The following is a 14,358-nucleotide window of genomic DNA, read 5'->3' as shown; positions in this document are numbered from 1 at the left end:
TTGTGGCACCAAGAAGCTGATTGAACAGCATGATCATTACACAGGTGCACCTTGTGCCGGGGACAATAAAAGGCCACTCTAACATGTGCAGTCTTGTCACACAACACAGTGCCACAGATGCTCAAGTTGAGGGAGTGTTGAATTGACATGCTGACTGCAGGAATGTCCACCAGAGCTGTTGCCAGAGAATTGAATGTCCATTTCTCTACCATAAGACATCTCAAACGTTGTTTTAGAGAATTTGGCAGTACGTCCAACCGGCCTCACAACCGCAGACCACATGTATGGCGTTGTGTGGGCGAGCGGTTTGTTGATGTCAACGTTGTGAGTGCCCCATGGTGACAGTGGAGTTATGGTATGGGCAGGCATAAACTACGGACAACGAGCACAATTGCATTTTATCGATGGCAATTTGAATTCACAAAAATACTGTGACGAGATCATGAGGTCCATTGTGAGGCCCACTTTTTTTTCTTTTTTGATATCTGTGACCAACAGATGCATCTGTAATCCCAGTCATGTGAAATCCATAGATTAGGGCCTAATTAATTTATTTCAATTGACTGATTTTCCTCGTAACTCAGTAAAATCTTTGAAATTGTTTATATTTTTGTTCAGTATATTATCATAAGGAATAGGGTGTCCACCAACTCTGCCCAGAGTGGACGACAACACGCTTTGGTGATGAAATGTCACTTCCTGATATTATATAATACATTTATCAATACAAAATATGATTCTTCATGTTCTGAATCATTCAGTGGGGTCTTTCTCTAACATATAATTAACATTATATCTAAAAGGTCAGATTTCGTAACCTAATACATCCTATAATAAGCACCGAGCGGTGCCGCTTCTCACAGCGACTTTTGAGGATTCTCCGTGATGTGGGGGTCATCTGCAAAGTTGTTTCCGCGTGACTCGAGGTGAATTCAATGTGAAAGGCTTTGAAAATAAAAAGCTTGCAGTAACGCTCCGTTGACATTTCACAGAGATGCGCTTGTTTTTTTTTTCGGGGAGAGATGTCTGAAAAACAACAGGAATTTCGCATTAACGTGAAAAGCGTATGCTAATATGAAAATACTACATGTCTCAAAATCGATATCTATCTGCTGACCTCCTTTGATTTAGTCACCCTAATCTTGGCCATCCTACGCGGGTAAAAACTCAAATAGCATTTGAACGGCTCATGATAGAGACGTTTGGATTTTGGTTTGGATCATTGGTTTTCTTGGAGGAGTATCTACACAATTAACATTTCCCATTGGTCAAAATATGTGTTTTTGGGCCTCCCAGGTGGCGCAGTGGTCTAGGGCATTTGCCACCCAGAGACACTGGGTTCGCGCCCAGGCTTGGGCCTAGTGTGGTTAGGGAGGGTTTGGCCGGTTATCCTTGTCTCATCGCGCACCATTGACTCCTGTGGCGGGCCTGGCGCAGTGCACGCTAACCAAGGTCGCCAGGTGCACGGTGTTTCCTCCTACACATTGGTGCAGCTGGCTTCCGGGTTGGATGCGCGCTGTGTTAAGAAGCAGTGTGGCTTGGTTGGGTTGTGTTTTGGACCTTCTTTCCCGAGCCTTTATGGGAGTTGTAGCGATGAGACAAGATAGTAATTACTAACAATTGGATACCACGAAAAGTGGGTAATTTTATTTATTTTTTAATATTTTTTTTTATGCGTTTTTGATTGGAACCCCAATAAGGAATAACTCACAAGCATTCTTACATGCTGACCACATCGAACCGTGTTCGAGCATTGTAAAATAAATGTGCACATTCATGTTATTCAATAATTTCATCCAAACTGCTCGCGCGCATCAACGAGAACTTGGTTCTATTTTTGACGCTGCCAGTCCTGCCAGACCTGCCTCTCCCATGTCCCTCATTGGTTGTTAGGAGCATATACCCACATGGGTGATTGAAAGATGAACTGAGGTCCACACTCCAGTCCAGTTGTTGCTGGTAATGCAACAAACTTCTCAAGGCTACGCGTCCCGCTAGCAGGACAACTTCCGGTGAAACTGGAGGGCGCGCAATTCAAATAAATAATCAAAAAAATGATGGTTATTAAACATCTGGTACATAGAAGTGTCTTATATCGGTTAAAAGCTTAAATTCTTGTTAATCTAACGGCACTGTTCGATGTACAGTAGGCTTTACAGCGAAAGCATTCGATTGTTTGAGGAAGGCACATCAAAATATTTTTCCACCGGCACAGGTTTCATAAATTCACAAATAGCGATTAAATATTCACTTACTTTTTGAAAATGTTCCTCTGATTTGTTATCCAAAGGGTCCCAGTTATATCATGTAGTGCCGTTTTGTTAGATAAAATCCTTCTTTATATTCCAAAATGTCAGTTTAGTTGGCGCCATCAATTTGAGTAATCCACTCCTTCAACATGCCAAGATAGGAATCCGAAGATCTACCCCTAAACTTTGTTTCAACAAGTCAAAATACGTTGCTATCCAAACCTCAGATACCCTAAAATGTAATTCAACTATAATATTTCATATGGAAAGAAGTATGTTCAATACGATATTAGCAGGTGCGTGTCCTCTTCATCATGCGCGCATACACGAATTTACAAGTCTGTGTCCCTGTAGTAAAACTCATATTTCTTGCTAGTTTTGGAAGAAGCAAGCCTGAAACCTTGAACAAAGACTACTGACACCCAGCGGAAGCCATAGGAATTGCATACTGGGAGCTAGATTTTATTATTTCCCTATACATTCCATTGGAAGAGCATGGGCCCTCAAATTGGTTTTTCTTTTGATATTTTCCTACCATATCTATTGTGTTACATTCTCCTACATTATTTTAACATTTCTACAAACGTCAAAGTGTCTTCTTTCCAATGGTACCAATTATATGCATATCCTGGCTTCAGGGCCTGAGCAACAGGCAGTTTACTTTGGGTCAGGCTTAAAACCGCCATATACAATACAATACAATACATTGCAATACATTAAGAATACTTAAAGAAGAGAGATTACTAGAAACTAACTAGGTTTCCCCTTTTGTCTGTGTATTAGTTGTTGGAGTAGAAAACACGTGATTTTGTGTGACTCAAAATGGAACAAAATTCTGCAAAGATACAGGGGGAAAAAAGGAACTTGTGCATTTCAGGTAAAATAACAACCCAATGTTTATATCCCAGAACAAAGTAGCTAACAACTGCAAGCTAGCTAGCTAAATGTCCATGAAGGTTTCATGCTTTTCGACCTGTCCCCAAATTAATATAGTTGGTTCAGAGTTCGTTTTGACATTTCAACCTGCATGTCCTGATCACATCGACATGTCTGCGACGGAGCACGCGGGCGGTGTCGTCAGCATGTTAGATGTAGACCTGAAGAGTCCACTGTGATCCATATCTTACCCTTCACTGTCCTCTACTGGTCAGAGATGCTCACTACCACTTAACTCCACCCAGTTCACATCAATGCATTTTTACACTGTCGGACAAATTGCACATATTTCCCTAAGGCTTGAATATTAAACTAAAGTGGAACTTTGGCGGATAATTGTACTGTAGAGTACATCCATTGCTGATCTTTCCACATTGTAGTCAGCACTTTGTGGTCAGCGAAGCTCAGCACAATACTGCAAACTTGACTACTTACCCCTTTAATTTTCTTTTCCCCAGAGGCCACTAAGATCACCTTGGCTCCTTCCAATGCAGACGTGATGGTGGGGGAGAGTACCCACATGCAGTGTGCCGCGTCACATGACTCCACGCTGGACATCACATTCGTCTGGACCCTGGACGCCCACTCCATCGACTTCGACCGGGAGGGATCCCACTATGAACGCAACCTGGTAAGAGATTAGTAAGGCAGGTCCAGAAAACATTGGGTTGACAGTTCAGATCCCGGGTATGGCTGAGATATTAAGTTAGTATTACTCTGGTGTAACTGTGTAATACTCTGGTATAAATCGTATCTCTGTAACACTGTAACACCGCTGTACTGTAATACCCATTTAGCATTGGTTACTGAAAGACCCATGGACCGCTAACTGCTGGTGGCCTGTATCAGTTTAACTGCAGTTTCCTCATCAATGATGTGAGCCACTCTCTGTCCGTGCAGCCTTAGCAGTAAGCAGCAGCTAGCGTTCCTCATCTGTCCTTCCACAGGAATGTCTCCATATAAGGATTGATGACCTTGCATAGCTGTGTACAAGGCTTATTTCCCCTCTCCTAAAACTACAGCAGGCTCCAGTTGAATTGTATTTGCCAATCAGAATCATATGACTCATATTATAGTAAGTCAGTTAATGTAATGCCGCCTTTATATTCTCAATGGGAGTATTTCATAAACAGAAAATATGGCTGTCATTGTAAATGAGCATTTGTTCCTAACTGACTCGCCTGGATAAAGGGTCAGTGACGTAAGGAGTGCTTCTTTGACCTTGGTTTGCTTCGTGCTGTGAGAGTGCAGTTCACATAACAAACTGTGAATGGCTACTGTAGATATTCTGCAGGCTTCTGTGGTCAAGTATTTTGTCTATTACAGTTTCCCGTTGAGAATACTAAAGAAGCACCATGTTATATTCGGCGAACAAGGCAGAAGGGCGGATAGCCCTCTGGTACAGCTCCCTGTAGTTCTCCTGATTGGATGTTCAGATCTCTGTATCCCACCGAGTTTCTTCCAAAGCCTATGTAGTGACGGGAGTCTGGCAAGCGGGACTATATCCCTCAGGATTTGGAAAGTTGTAGCCTTGTAACAATAGATACTATGTTAATGGTTAATTGGAAGATGGGAAGGGGACATTTTTTTTGTCTAGCTGGAGCTCACGAGACATTTTACAACAGCCATAATATTTTAAAAAGATGGCCCACATGGACAAATAAAACTCAGAATAATATGCCTGTATCGTGCTACAGAAATAAAACCCAGAATCCAATCAAATATCATTTTATGTGTCACATGTGCCGAATACAACAGGTGTAGGGGACCTTACCGTGAAATGCTTACTTACATGCCCTTAACCAACAATGCAGTTCAAGAAATATAATTGATCAAATATTTTTTAAATAAACTAAAGTTGAAAAAAATCAAATAAATCAAAAAGTGACACAACAAATGTACATAACAAAATTGTGATATATAAATAGAACCCAGAATAATATACCTGTATTGTGATATATAAATAGAACCCAGAATAATATACCTGTATTGTGATATATAAATAGAACCCAGAATAATATACCTATATTGTGATATATAAATAGAACCCAGAACAGTGTACCTGTATTGTGATATATAAATAGAACCCAGAATAATATACCTGTATTGTGATATATAAATAGAACCCAGAATAATATACCTATATTGTGATATATAAAAAGAACCCAGAATAATATACCTGTATTGTGATATATAAATAGAACCCAGAATAATATACCTGTATTGTGATATATAAAAAGAACCCAGAATAATATACCTGTATTGTGATATATAAATAGAACCCAGAATAATATACCTATATTGTGATATATAAATAGAACCCAGAACAGTGTACCTGTATTGTGATATATAAATAGAACCCAGAATAATATACCTGTATTGTGATATATAAATAGAACCCAGAATAATATACCTATATTGTGATATATAAATAGAACCCAGAATAATATACCTATATTGTGATATATAAATAGAACCCAGAATAATATGCCTGTATTATGATACATAAATAGAACCCAGAATAGTGTACCTGTATTGTGATATATAAATCAACCCAGAATAATATACCTGTATTGTGATATATATATAGAACCCAGAATAATATACCTGTATTGTGATATATAAATAGTGTAGCTAAGTGTCTGTTCTAACTGAAATGACTAGAACTAAGAGGTTGTGTGTCTGCACAGAATGAAATAGACAACTATGTTGCAGTATAATACCAGTAATAGTGTATCTCTGGATGTGTCCTGTTGTCCCTGTTCAGAATGGTGGTTCCAGTGGAGAGCTGCTCATTAAGAACACCCAGCTGAAGCATTCTGGACGTTACACCTGCACCGCCCAGACCCCTGTGGACAACGTCACCGCATCCGCCAATCTGGTGGTCAGAGGTACGTCACACATGCACGCGCACACACACACACACACACAGCACTAGAGTTGACAGGGTGGGAGGTAGGTATAAGTGGGGTGCTAGACAGAGAGTGGGAGATGATTGACGCAACATTTTCCCACTCTCTGTGGAACCTGTAGTTTGTCTCCATATCTGCTCTGTATATTAGTACATTAAACAGATCTAATTTCTACAAGGTAAGAGGGGCTGCTCTCTGAAAACAAAGTAAATAACAAATTGAATGACAATTCTTAACACAGAGGGGCTGTCATAAGTTAGCCTGCAAAATGTGTATGTGTGACTGCATACAGTACGTGTGTGTGTGCGTGCGCGTGAGGGGTTGTAAATATAGCCAGAGTTAGGAGACCATGGCTGTTTTATGGGCTGATTTGTCAACTCTGTGGCTCTTTCAGAGCAGTGGAAAAACCACTGTAGGAGGATATGCCTTTTGTCTTGGAGCCTGGCCAACCACTGGAGAGGAGGCACATGTCACAGTCTCACACCATGTCATTTATAAACACACTAGTTTAATTATCTGTGCTACCCCGCTGCATCTGAGAATGTTCCAGCCACCAAGGTCCTAGGCTTGTGGGTACAGTCAGATCTTCGATGGGACATGCAGGTCAACGCATTGTCCGAAAAAAGGTTTGGCAGTCCAAGACCTGAAAAATATCTATGAGACACACATACGTCCTGTGGTGGAGTATGCTGTTGCCGTTTGGCATTTCAACCTCACTGAGAAACAGAACCAGGCCTTAGAAAGAGTCCAGAGCTGGTCCGTCAAGATCATTCGAGGTTCTGGCTACACAACATACTCAGCGGCCTGCCAAAACCTACAGATGAAACCATTGCAGCAGACGAGTGGAGCTGTGCCTGAAACACAGAAACACTACAGAAAAAGCCAAATATCACCATTAGTTAGGCTTTTAAACTGACACGAGACGAGGGGTAGATAATCACGTTGAAATGTTCCTGCTTTTTATCATGTTTATGCTCTTCGTATCTTATGTAAGCTGCACTCAAATTCCCTTTCCTTTACTGTAAACCGACAGAGTGCACCGTCGTGACACATGCATTTATGTGTAAATAAAACCTATCTATCCGGAAGGGAAGGTCAGGCCTTTTATGTGGTCTCCTCAAAGAGCTTGGTAAATGAGTGCTCCAGTGTTTGGGGTTCCTTTGGTATTCAAACAACGGGATCTCCTAAAGTATTTCCAAGGCATGACTTCTGCAACGCTGTATGCCCTAAAACAACCGTTCTCTCAGTGGACAAAGGAGCGAACGGACTAAGAACTTTAGCAGAGGAGAGATCCGGTGTGTGATGATCCCCATCGTGCCCTGGTGGTGATGCTATAGAGCAGGCGCTGACAGATGGGAAGGTGATGTTCCCAGAATGCAGTGAAATAAATAAAAAAAACAAGGCAGAGACCCTGGCCCGAGGGCATGACCAATGGAGTGCCAAGAGGAAGGAGATGAAAGATGACCATGTGTCAATTCTGACAATGAGGAAGTAGATCTATTGAAGGACTTTACTGGGGAAATATCCCACAGCAGCTGTATCTTATTATTACCATCTTGTTATTATCGCTCTATGTGTCATGTGCAGCATCTGGATACATCTACGTATCACAACAATGTATAATTGTTGTCGTTCAGTGGGGGATTAAAAAACATGAGCTGGCGCACACCCAGAAAAAATGTGTTTGTGTGGAGGTGCTGACTCACGGCGAATAAATGATAAACTATCCAAACAAAGAAAGTTCAATGGGGGGAAAAACATTAAAAAGCAGCGCCTTTGAATTCTCTAATAGACTTTCCTCCATATGACAGTCATTTAAAAGAAATAAATGTCCTAGCTCTGAAGCTTATCATCCTGCACAGACCCTGGCCTGCATTGGGACGTGGAGTCAGAGCTTGCTCTATTCACCAGTCCGCTTCCACACAACAAGCCTGAAAATGGACTTATTTGTGTAAAAGATGTTAGTTATACCTTCCTGTGAAACAACTCAGGGCTACTTCAGAAATGTTACCTTTATTTAGCCAGGCAAGAACAAATTCTTATTTTCAATGACGGACTAGGAACAGTGGGTTAATGACAGATTTGTAAGTTGTCAGCTCGGGGGTTTGAACTTGCAACCTTCCAGTTACTAGGCCAACGCTCTAACCACTAGGCTACCCTGCCCCCACACACACACACACACACACACACACACACACACACACACACACACACACACACACACACACACACACACACACACACACACACACACACACACACACACACACACACACACACACACACACACACACACACACACACACACACACACACACACACACACACACACACACACACACACACACACACAACACACACACACACACACACACACACACACACACACACACACACACACACACACACACACACACACACACACACGTTTTAATGACGCCAACCTAAGTGTATGTCGACTTCATCTGTATGTGTATATATGCAGTGTGTACAGTTGAAGTCGGAGGTATACATACACTTAGGTTGGAGTCATTAAAACTAGTTTTTCAAACTTTCCACAAGTTTCTTGTTAACAAACTATAGTTTTGGCAAGTCGGTTAGGACATCTACTTTGTGCATGACACAAGTAATTTTTCCAACAATTGTTTACAGACTGATTATTTCACTTGTAATTCACTGTATCACAATTCCAGTGGGTCAGAAGTTTACATACACTAAGTTGACTGTGCCTTTAAACAGCTTGGAAAATTTCAGAAAATGATGTCATGGCTTTAGAAGCTTCTGATAGGCTAATTGACATCATTTTTTGTCAATTGAAGGTGTACCTGTGGATGTATTTCAAGGCCTACCTTCAAACTCAGTGGCTCTTTGCTTGACATCATGGAAAAATCAAAAGAAATCCAAAACCTCAGAAATAAAATTGTAGACCTCCACAAGTCTGGTTCATCCTTGGGAGCAATCTTGGGAGCAATTTCCAAACGCCTGAAGGTACCATGTTCATCTGTACAAACAATAGTACGCAAGTATAAACACCATGGGACCACGCAGCCGTCATACCACTCAGGAAAGAGGCGCTTTCTGTCTACTTGAGATTAATGTACTTTGGTGTGAAAAGTGCAAATCAATCCCAGAACAACAGCAAAGGACCTTGTGAAGATGCTGGAGGAAACAGATACAAAAGTATCTAAATCCACAGTAAAACGAGACCTATATCGACATAACCTGATAAGCCGCTCAGCAAGGAAGAAGCCACTGCTCTAAAACCGCCATAAAAATGCCAGACTACGGTTTGCAACTGCACACTGGGGACAAAGATCGTACTTTTTGGAGAAATGTCCTCTGGTCTGATGAAACAAAAAGTGAACTGTTTGGCCATAATGACCATCGTCATTTTGGAGGAAAAAGGGGGAGGCTTGCAAGCCGAAGAACACCATCCCAACCGTAAAGCACGGGGGTAGCAGCATCACGTTGTGGACGGACTGGTGCACTTCACAAAATAGATGGCTTCATGAGGTAGGAAAATTATGGGGATATATTGAAGCAACATCAGTCAGGAAGTTAAAGCTTGGTCGCAAATGGGTCCAAGTGGACCATTTTTATTTAACTAGGCAAGTCAGTTAAGATCAAATTCTTATTTTCAGTGACAGCCTAGGAACAGTGGGGTAACTGCCTTGTTCGGCAGAACAACAGATTTTTACCTTGTCAGCTCGGGGATTCAATCTTGCAACCTTTCGGTTACTAGTCCAGTGCTCTAGGCTACCTGACGACCCCAAGTGTTCTTCCAAAGTTGTGGCAAAATGGCTTAAGGACAACAAAGTCAAGGTATTGGAGTGGCCATCAAAAACCCCTGACCTCAATCCTATAGAAGATTTGTGGGCAGAACTAAAAAAAAGCGTGTGCGAGCAAGGAGGCCTACAAACCTGACTCAGTTACACCAGCTCTGTCACGAGGAATGGTCCAAAATTCACCCAACTTATTGTGGGAAGCTTGTGGAAGGCTACCCGAAACGTTTTACCCAAGTTAAAGCATTTAAAGGCAGTGCTACCAAATACTAATTGAGTGTTTGTAAACTTCTGACCCACTGGGAATGTGATGAAAGAAATAAAAGCTGAAATAAATCATTCTCTCTACTATTCATCTGACATTTCACATTCTTAAAATATTGTGGTGATCCTAACTGACCTAAGAAAGGTAATTTTTACTAGGATTAAATGTCAGGTATTGTGAAAAACTGTTTAAATGTATTTGGCTAAGGTGTATGTAAACTTCCGACTTCAACTGTATGTATATATGTATGTACATTATTTTACTGCTCTAGGCATGTAATTAATGTTTGTATTAGAATGCCAGAAGAAGAATTATAATTTAATTACCATAGTGAATTATTGTAATGTTTGTTTATGTGTCAATTAATCCCATAAGGGATGGGTTGCCAAATGGCGATTTGACACGAAAATAAAATTTCATCAATAAATAAATAAATAGATTCATTCTACACACACACACATCTCTCCCTCTCTCTGTCACTCTACAGTCTAATCGCCTTAGTACTCTGGGTGGGTTCTGTGACAGACACAAAGGTCCTGCTTGATTTCTGTGGCTGTCTGAGGCTGAGGCTGTGGGTGTGTGAAAGAGAGAGAGAGACTCACCCCAACAGTCTGGGTTTTCTATTAGAGTCTTCTTCTTTCTCTCCTCCAGGAAGATAGAACTAGAGAAACAGTGGATTAAAAAAGGCTCTCGGTCCATAGGCTCAGTTAGTGAATGTCAATGGCCCTAAGAAAGGTATTAATCCTCAAGGCTAAGACTGATGCCAGTGGAATCACCTGTTTTGATGTTCATTCAGAATAGGTGTTGCAGTATAAGTACAACGTAGACTTAACAGGCAAGTAATCTTGCCAAGTCTATGCACCCATGAACAGAAGGGGAAAAGCATACGTTTATTTTGTTTCACATTATACCTCACTATTCAGTATGGGCATGCACATTTGCAGTATGTGTGCATGATACTATGACATTCTTTGTTCTGACCTAGTATTTTCTGTAGTAATAACCAATGATTATCTCTGTTTCTCCACCCAACTGCATGCTCCACCCCCTCCCTCCCTCCCCCCTCTCTTCCTCTCCGTCTCTCCAGGTCCGCCTGGGTCTCCAGGTGGGGTGCGCGTGGAGGATATCAGGGATAAGAGTGTGCGTCTGATCTGGAGCCGAGGTACAGACAACCACAGCCCCATCTCTAAATACACTATCCAGTGCCGGGACTCTTTCTCTCAGGAGGACTGGCGAGACGCCACCACATGTAAGTCAAATAAATAAAGGACATACGGTACCAGTCAAAAGTTTGGACCTACTCATTTATTAATTTTTTATTATTTTCTACATTGTAGAATAATATTGAAGACCTCAAAACTATGAAATGACACACATGGAATCATGTAGTAACCAAAAAAGTGTTAAACAAATCCAAAATGATATTTTTGATTCTTCAAAGTAGCCACCTTTTACCTTGATGACAGCGCTGCATACTCTTGGCATTCTCTCAACCAGCTTCATGAGGTAATCACCTGGAATGGTGTGCCTTGTTAATTTGTGGAATTTTTTTCCTTCTTAATGCGTTTGAGCCAATCAGTTGTGTTGTGACAAGGTAGGGGTGGCATACAGAAAGATAGCCCTATTTGGTAAAAGACCAAGTCCATATTATGGCAAGAACAGCTCAAATAAGCAAAGAGAAATGACAGTCAATCATTACTAAAAGACATGAAGGTTAGTCAATGCGGAAAATGTCTAGAACTCTGAAAGTTTATTCAAGTGCAGTGGCAAAAACTATCAAGCGCTATGTTGAAACTGGCTCTCATGAGGACTGACACAGGAAAGGAAGACCCAGAATTACCTCTGCTGCAGAGGATAATTTCATTAGAGTTAACTACACCTCAGATTACAGTCCAAATAAATGCTTTACAGAGTTCAAGTAACAGACACATCTCAACATCAACTGTTCAGATGAGACTGCGTGAATCAGACCTTCATGGTCGATTTGCTGCAAAGAAACCACTACTAAAGGACACCAATAATAAGAAGAGACTTGCTTGGGCCAAGAAACACAAGCAATGGACAATATACCGGTGGAAATCTGGGTTCAAATTTGAGATTTTTGGTTCCAACTGCCATGTCTTTGCGAGAGAACGGATGGCGAACGGATGATCACGGTGGGAACCACACAACCGGAGAAGCATGGAGGAGGGGGTGTGATGGTGAGGGGGTGCTTTGCTGGTGACAGTGTCTGTGATTTATTTAGAATTTAAGGCACACTTAACCAGCATGGCTACCACAACATTCTGCAGCGATACACCATCCCATCTTGTTTTCACTTAGTGGGATTATCATTTGTTGTTCAACAGGGCCATTACCCAACACACCTCCAGGCTGTGTTAGGGCTATTTGAAGGAGAGTGATGGAGTGCTGCATCAGATGACCTGGCCTCCACAATCACCCGACCTCAACCCAATTGAGATGGTTTGGGATGAGTTGGACCGCAGAGTGAAGGAAAAACAGCGAACAAGTGTTCAACGTATGTGGGAACTCCTTCCAGACTGTAGGGAAAAGCATTCCAGGTGAAGCTGGTTGAGAGAATGTCAAGCATTTGCAAAGCTGTCATCAAGGCAAAGGGTGGCTACTTTAAAGAATCTCAAATATAAAATATATTTGTTTAACACTTTTTTGGTTACTGCAAGATTCCATATGTGTTATTTCATAGTTTTGATGTCTTAACTATTATTCTACAACGTAGAAAATAGCAAAAATAAAGAGAAACCCTTGAATGTTTAGGTTTGTCCAAACTTTTGACTGGTACTGTACATCAAACTGTAGACTGGTCAAATATGTACCCTAAATGTGTAGGCCCGGTCTTGTAGTTTGTACTGCCGCTTTCAGAACCCATACTAGTGTCTCCTCTCCAACCTTTTTTTTGTCTCTCTCCTACTGTCTATCAGCCCAATAAAATATGATTATTTTTTACTCCATGAACACCAAAATCTGATCAAATAAACTAACACTGAAGCGTAGACTGCTGTGGTGCCACTCTGACTGGCTAAGTGCCAGATACATACAGTGCTTTCGGAAAGTATTCAGACCCCTTCACTTTTTCCACATTTTGTTACATTACAGCCTTCTAAATTGGATTAAAAAATAATAATAATAAATCTACATACAATACCCCATAATGACATAGCAAACCTGTATTTTTTTTAGAAGCGCCAGATACATAGCTATACATGGCGGAGCTCTTAAAGAAGCAAAACCTGCAGAGACCGAAACCAAAAAAGTTCTGGATGCATGGCATGTGTCCTCACAGGCACCGTTTCATAAGTCCTAGGTCAGCATTTATATCAAATGCAAAATAAGATGAGCTAAACTCTTACAAAGTTCTGTAAAATGAGTGCTTTGGTCAGTGGCACCGAAGTAATACAACTTGTATGAAAAAGACGCCCAAGTGCTGTCAGCATTTATACACACTCTGTTGTGATGGTTTATCTGACACTTCTCTGAGGTGAAACTGTGTTTATGTATCTCTGTCTTAGGGTGCTTTTCAGTCTTTCAGTTTTTGTTACTCTTTAGTTTTTTTCTCCTCCTATGTTTGTTGTTTAGTAAATATTTAACTTTTTCTACATTTTTTTTCTTCTACAATGTGAACATTTCCATGTCTGAAATGTGCTGTGCAAATAAAGCTTGATTTGATTTGTAGCCCCTCCAGATGTGGAAGGAAATGCAGAGTCGGCCACGGTGGTGGACTTGTTTCCCTGGACAGAGTATGAGTTCAGGGTGATAGCCACCAACACCCTGGGGACAGGAGACCCCAGCAGCCCCTCTCCCAAAGTCACCACGCTGGAGGCAGGTGAGTGGAACGGAGTTGGTACGGAACCGCCATCGCATCATGAGTAACCTTGCCTTAGATATGATGCTCGCTACCAGAGCTAATGTCTGGTCATACAGTGGTCTAGGCCAGTGGTCACCAATCACTTTCTGAGTCCAAAAGCAAGCCGAGATCTACCATTCAGATTTTTTTAACATGACTTAAAAACTGTAAGCCTATGCAAAATTAACATATCAAAAACAGTTATGTTTGTGCAGTAGGCTATAGTCCCAATACATTATCACTATATATTGGCTATGCTTGAATTGCCCTGCCAATGTTGTTCTTCTCAGACTATTTAGAAATTATATTTAGTATATTTATATGTTGGGTATGCGATCACACTTGTAATTAT

At 41.2% G+C, this 14,358-nt stretch overlaps 1 protein-coding gene across 1 annotated transcript in view; it reads left to right on the top strand.

The window, feature by feature from the left end:
* The window catches only part of LOC115109694 (contactin-1a-like), a 128,088-nt gene that overhangs the window by 95,924 nt on the left and 17,806 nt on the right, over positions 1–14,358 (top strand). Inside the window, exons 15-18 of the mRNA XM_029634916.2 lie at positions 3,644–3,816; positions 5,953–6,076; positions 11,232–11,393; positions 13,836–13,985. Of these exons, the coding sequence (XP_029490776.1) occupies positions 3,644–3,816; positions 5,953–6,076; positions 11,232–11,393; positions 13,836–13,985 (609 nt within the window). The remainder of the gene's footprint in view (positions 1–3,643; positions 3,817–5,952; positions 6,077–11,231; positions 11,394–13,835; positions 13,986–14,358) is intronic.

This window comes from Oncorhynchus nerka, linkage group LG25, assembly GCF_034236695.1.
Source record: "Oncorhynchus nerka isolate Pitt River linkage group LG25, Oner_Uvic_2.0, whole genome shotgun sequence".
In the NCBI taxonomy this organism is placed as follows: Eukaryota; Metazoa; Chordata; class Actinopteri; order Salmoniformes; family Salmonidae; genus Oncorhynchus; species Oncorhynchus nerka.
The sequence above is the reverse complement of the archived record's forward strand: the minus strand, read 5'-3'. Positions and strand labels throughout refer to the sequence as shown.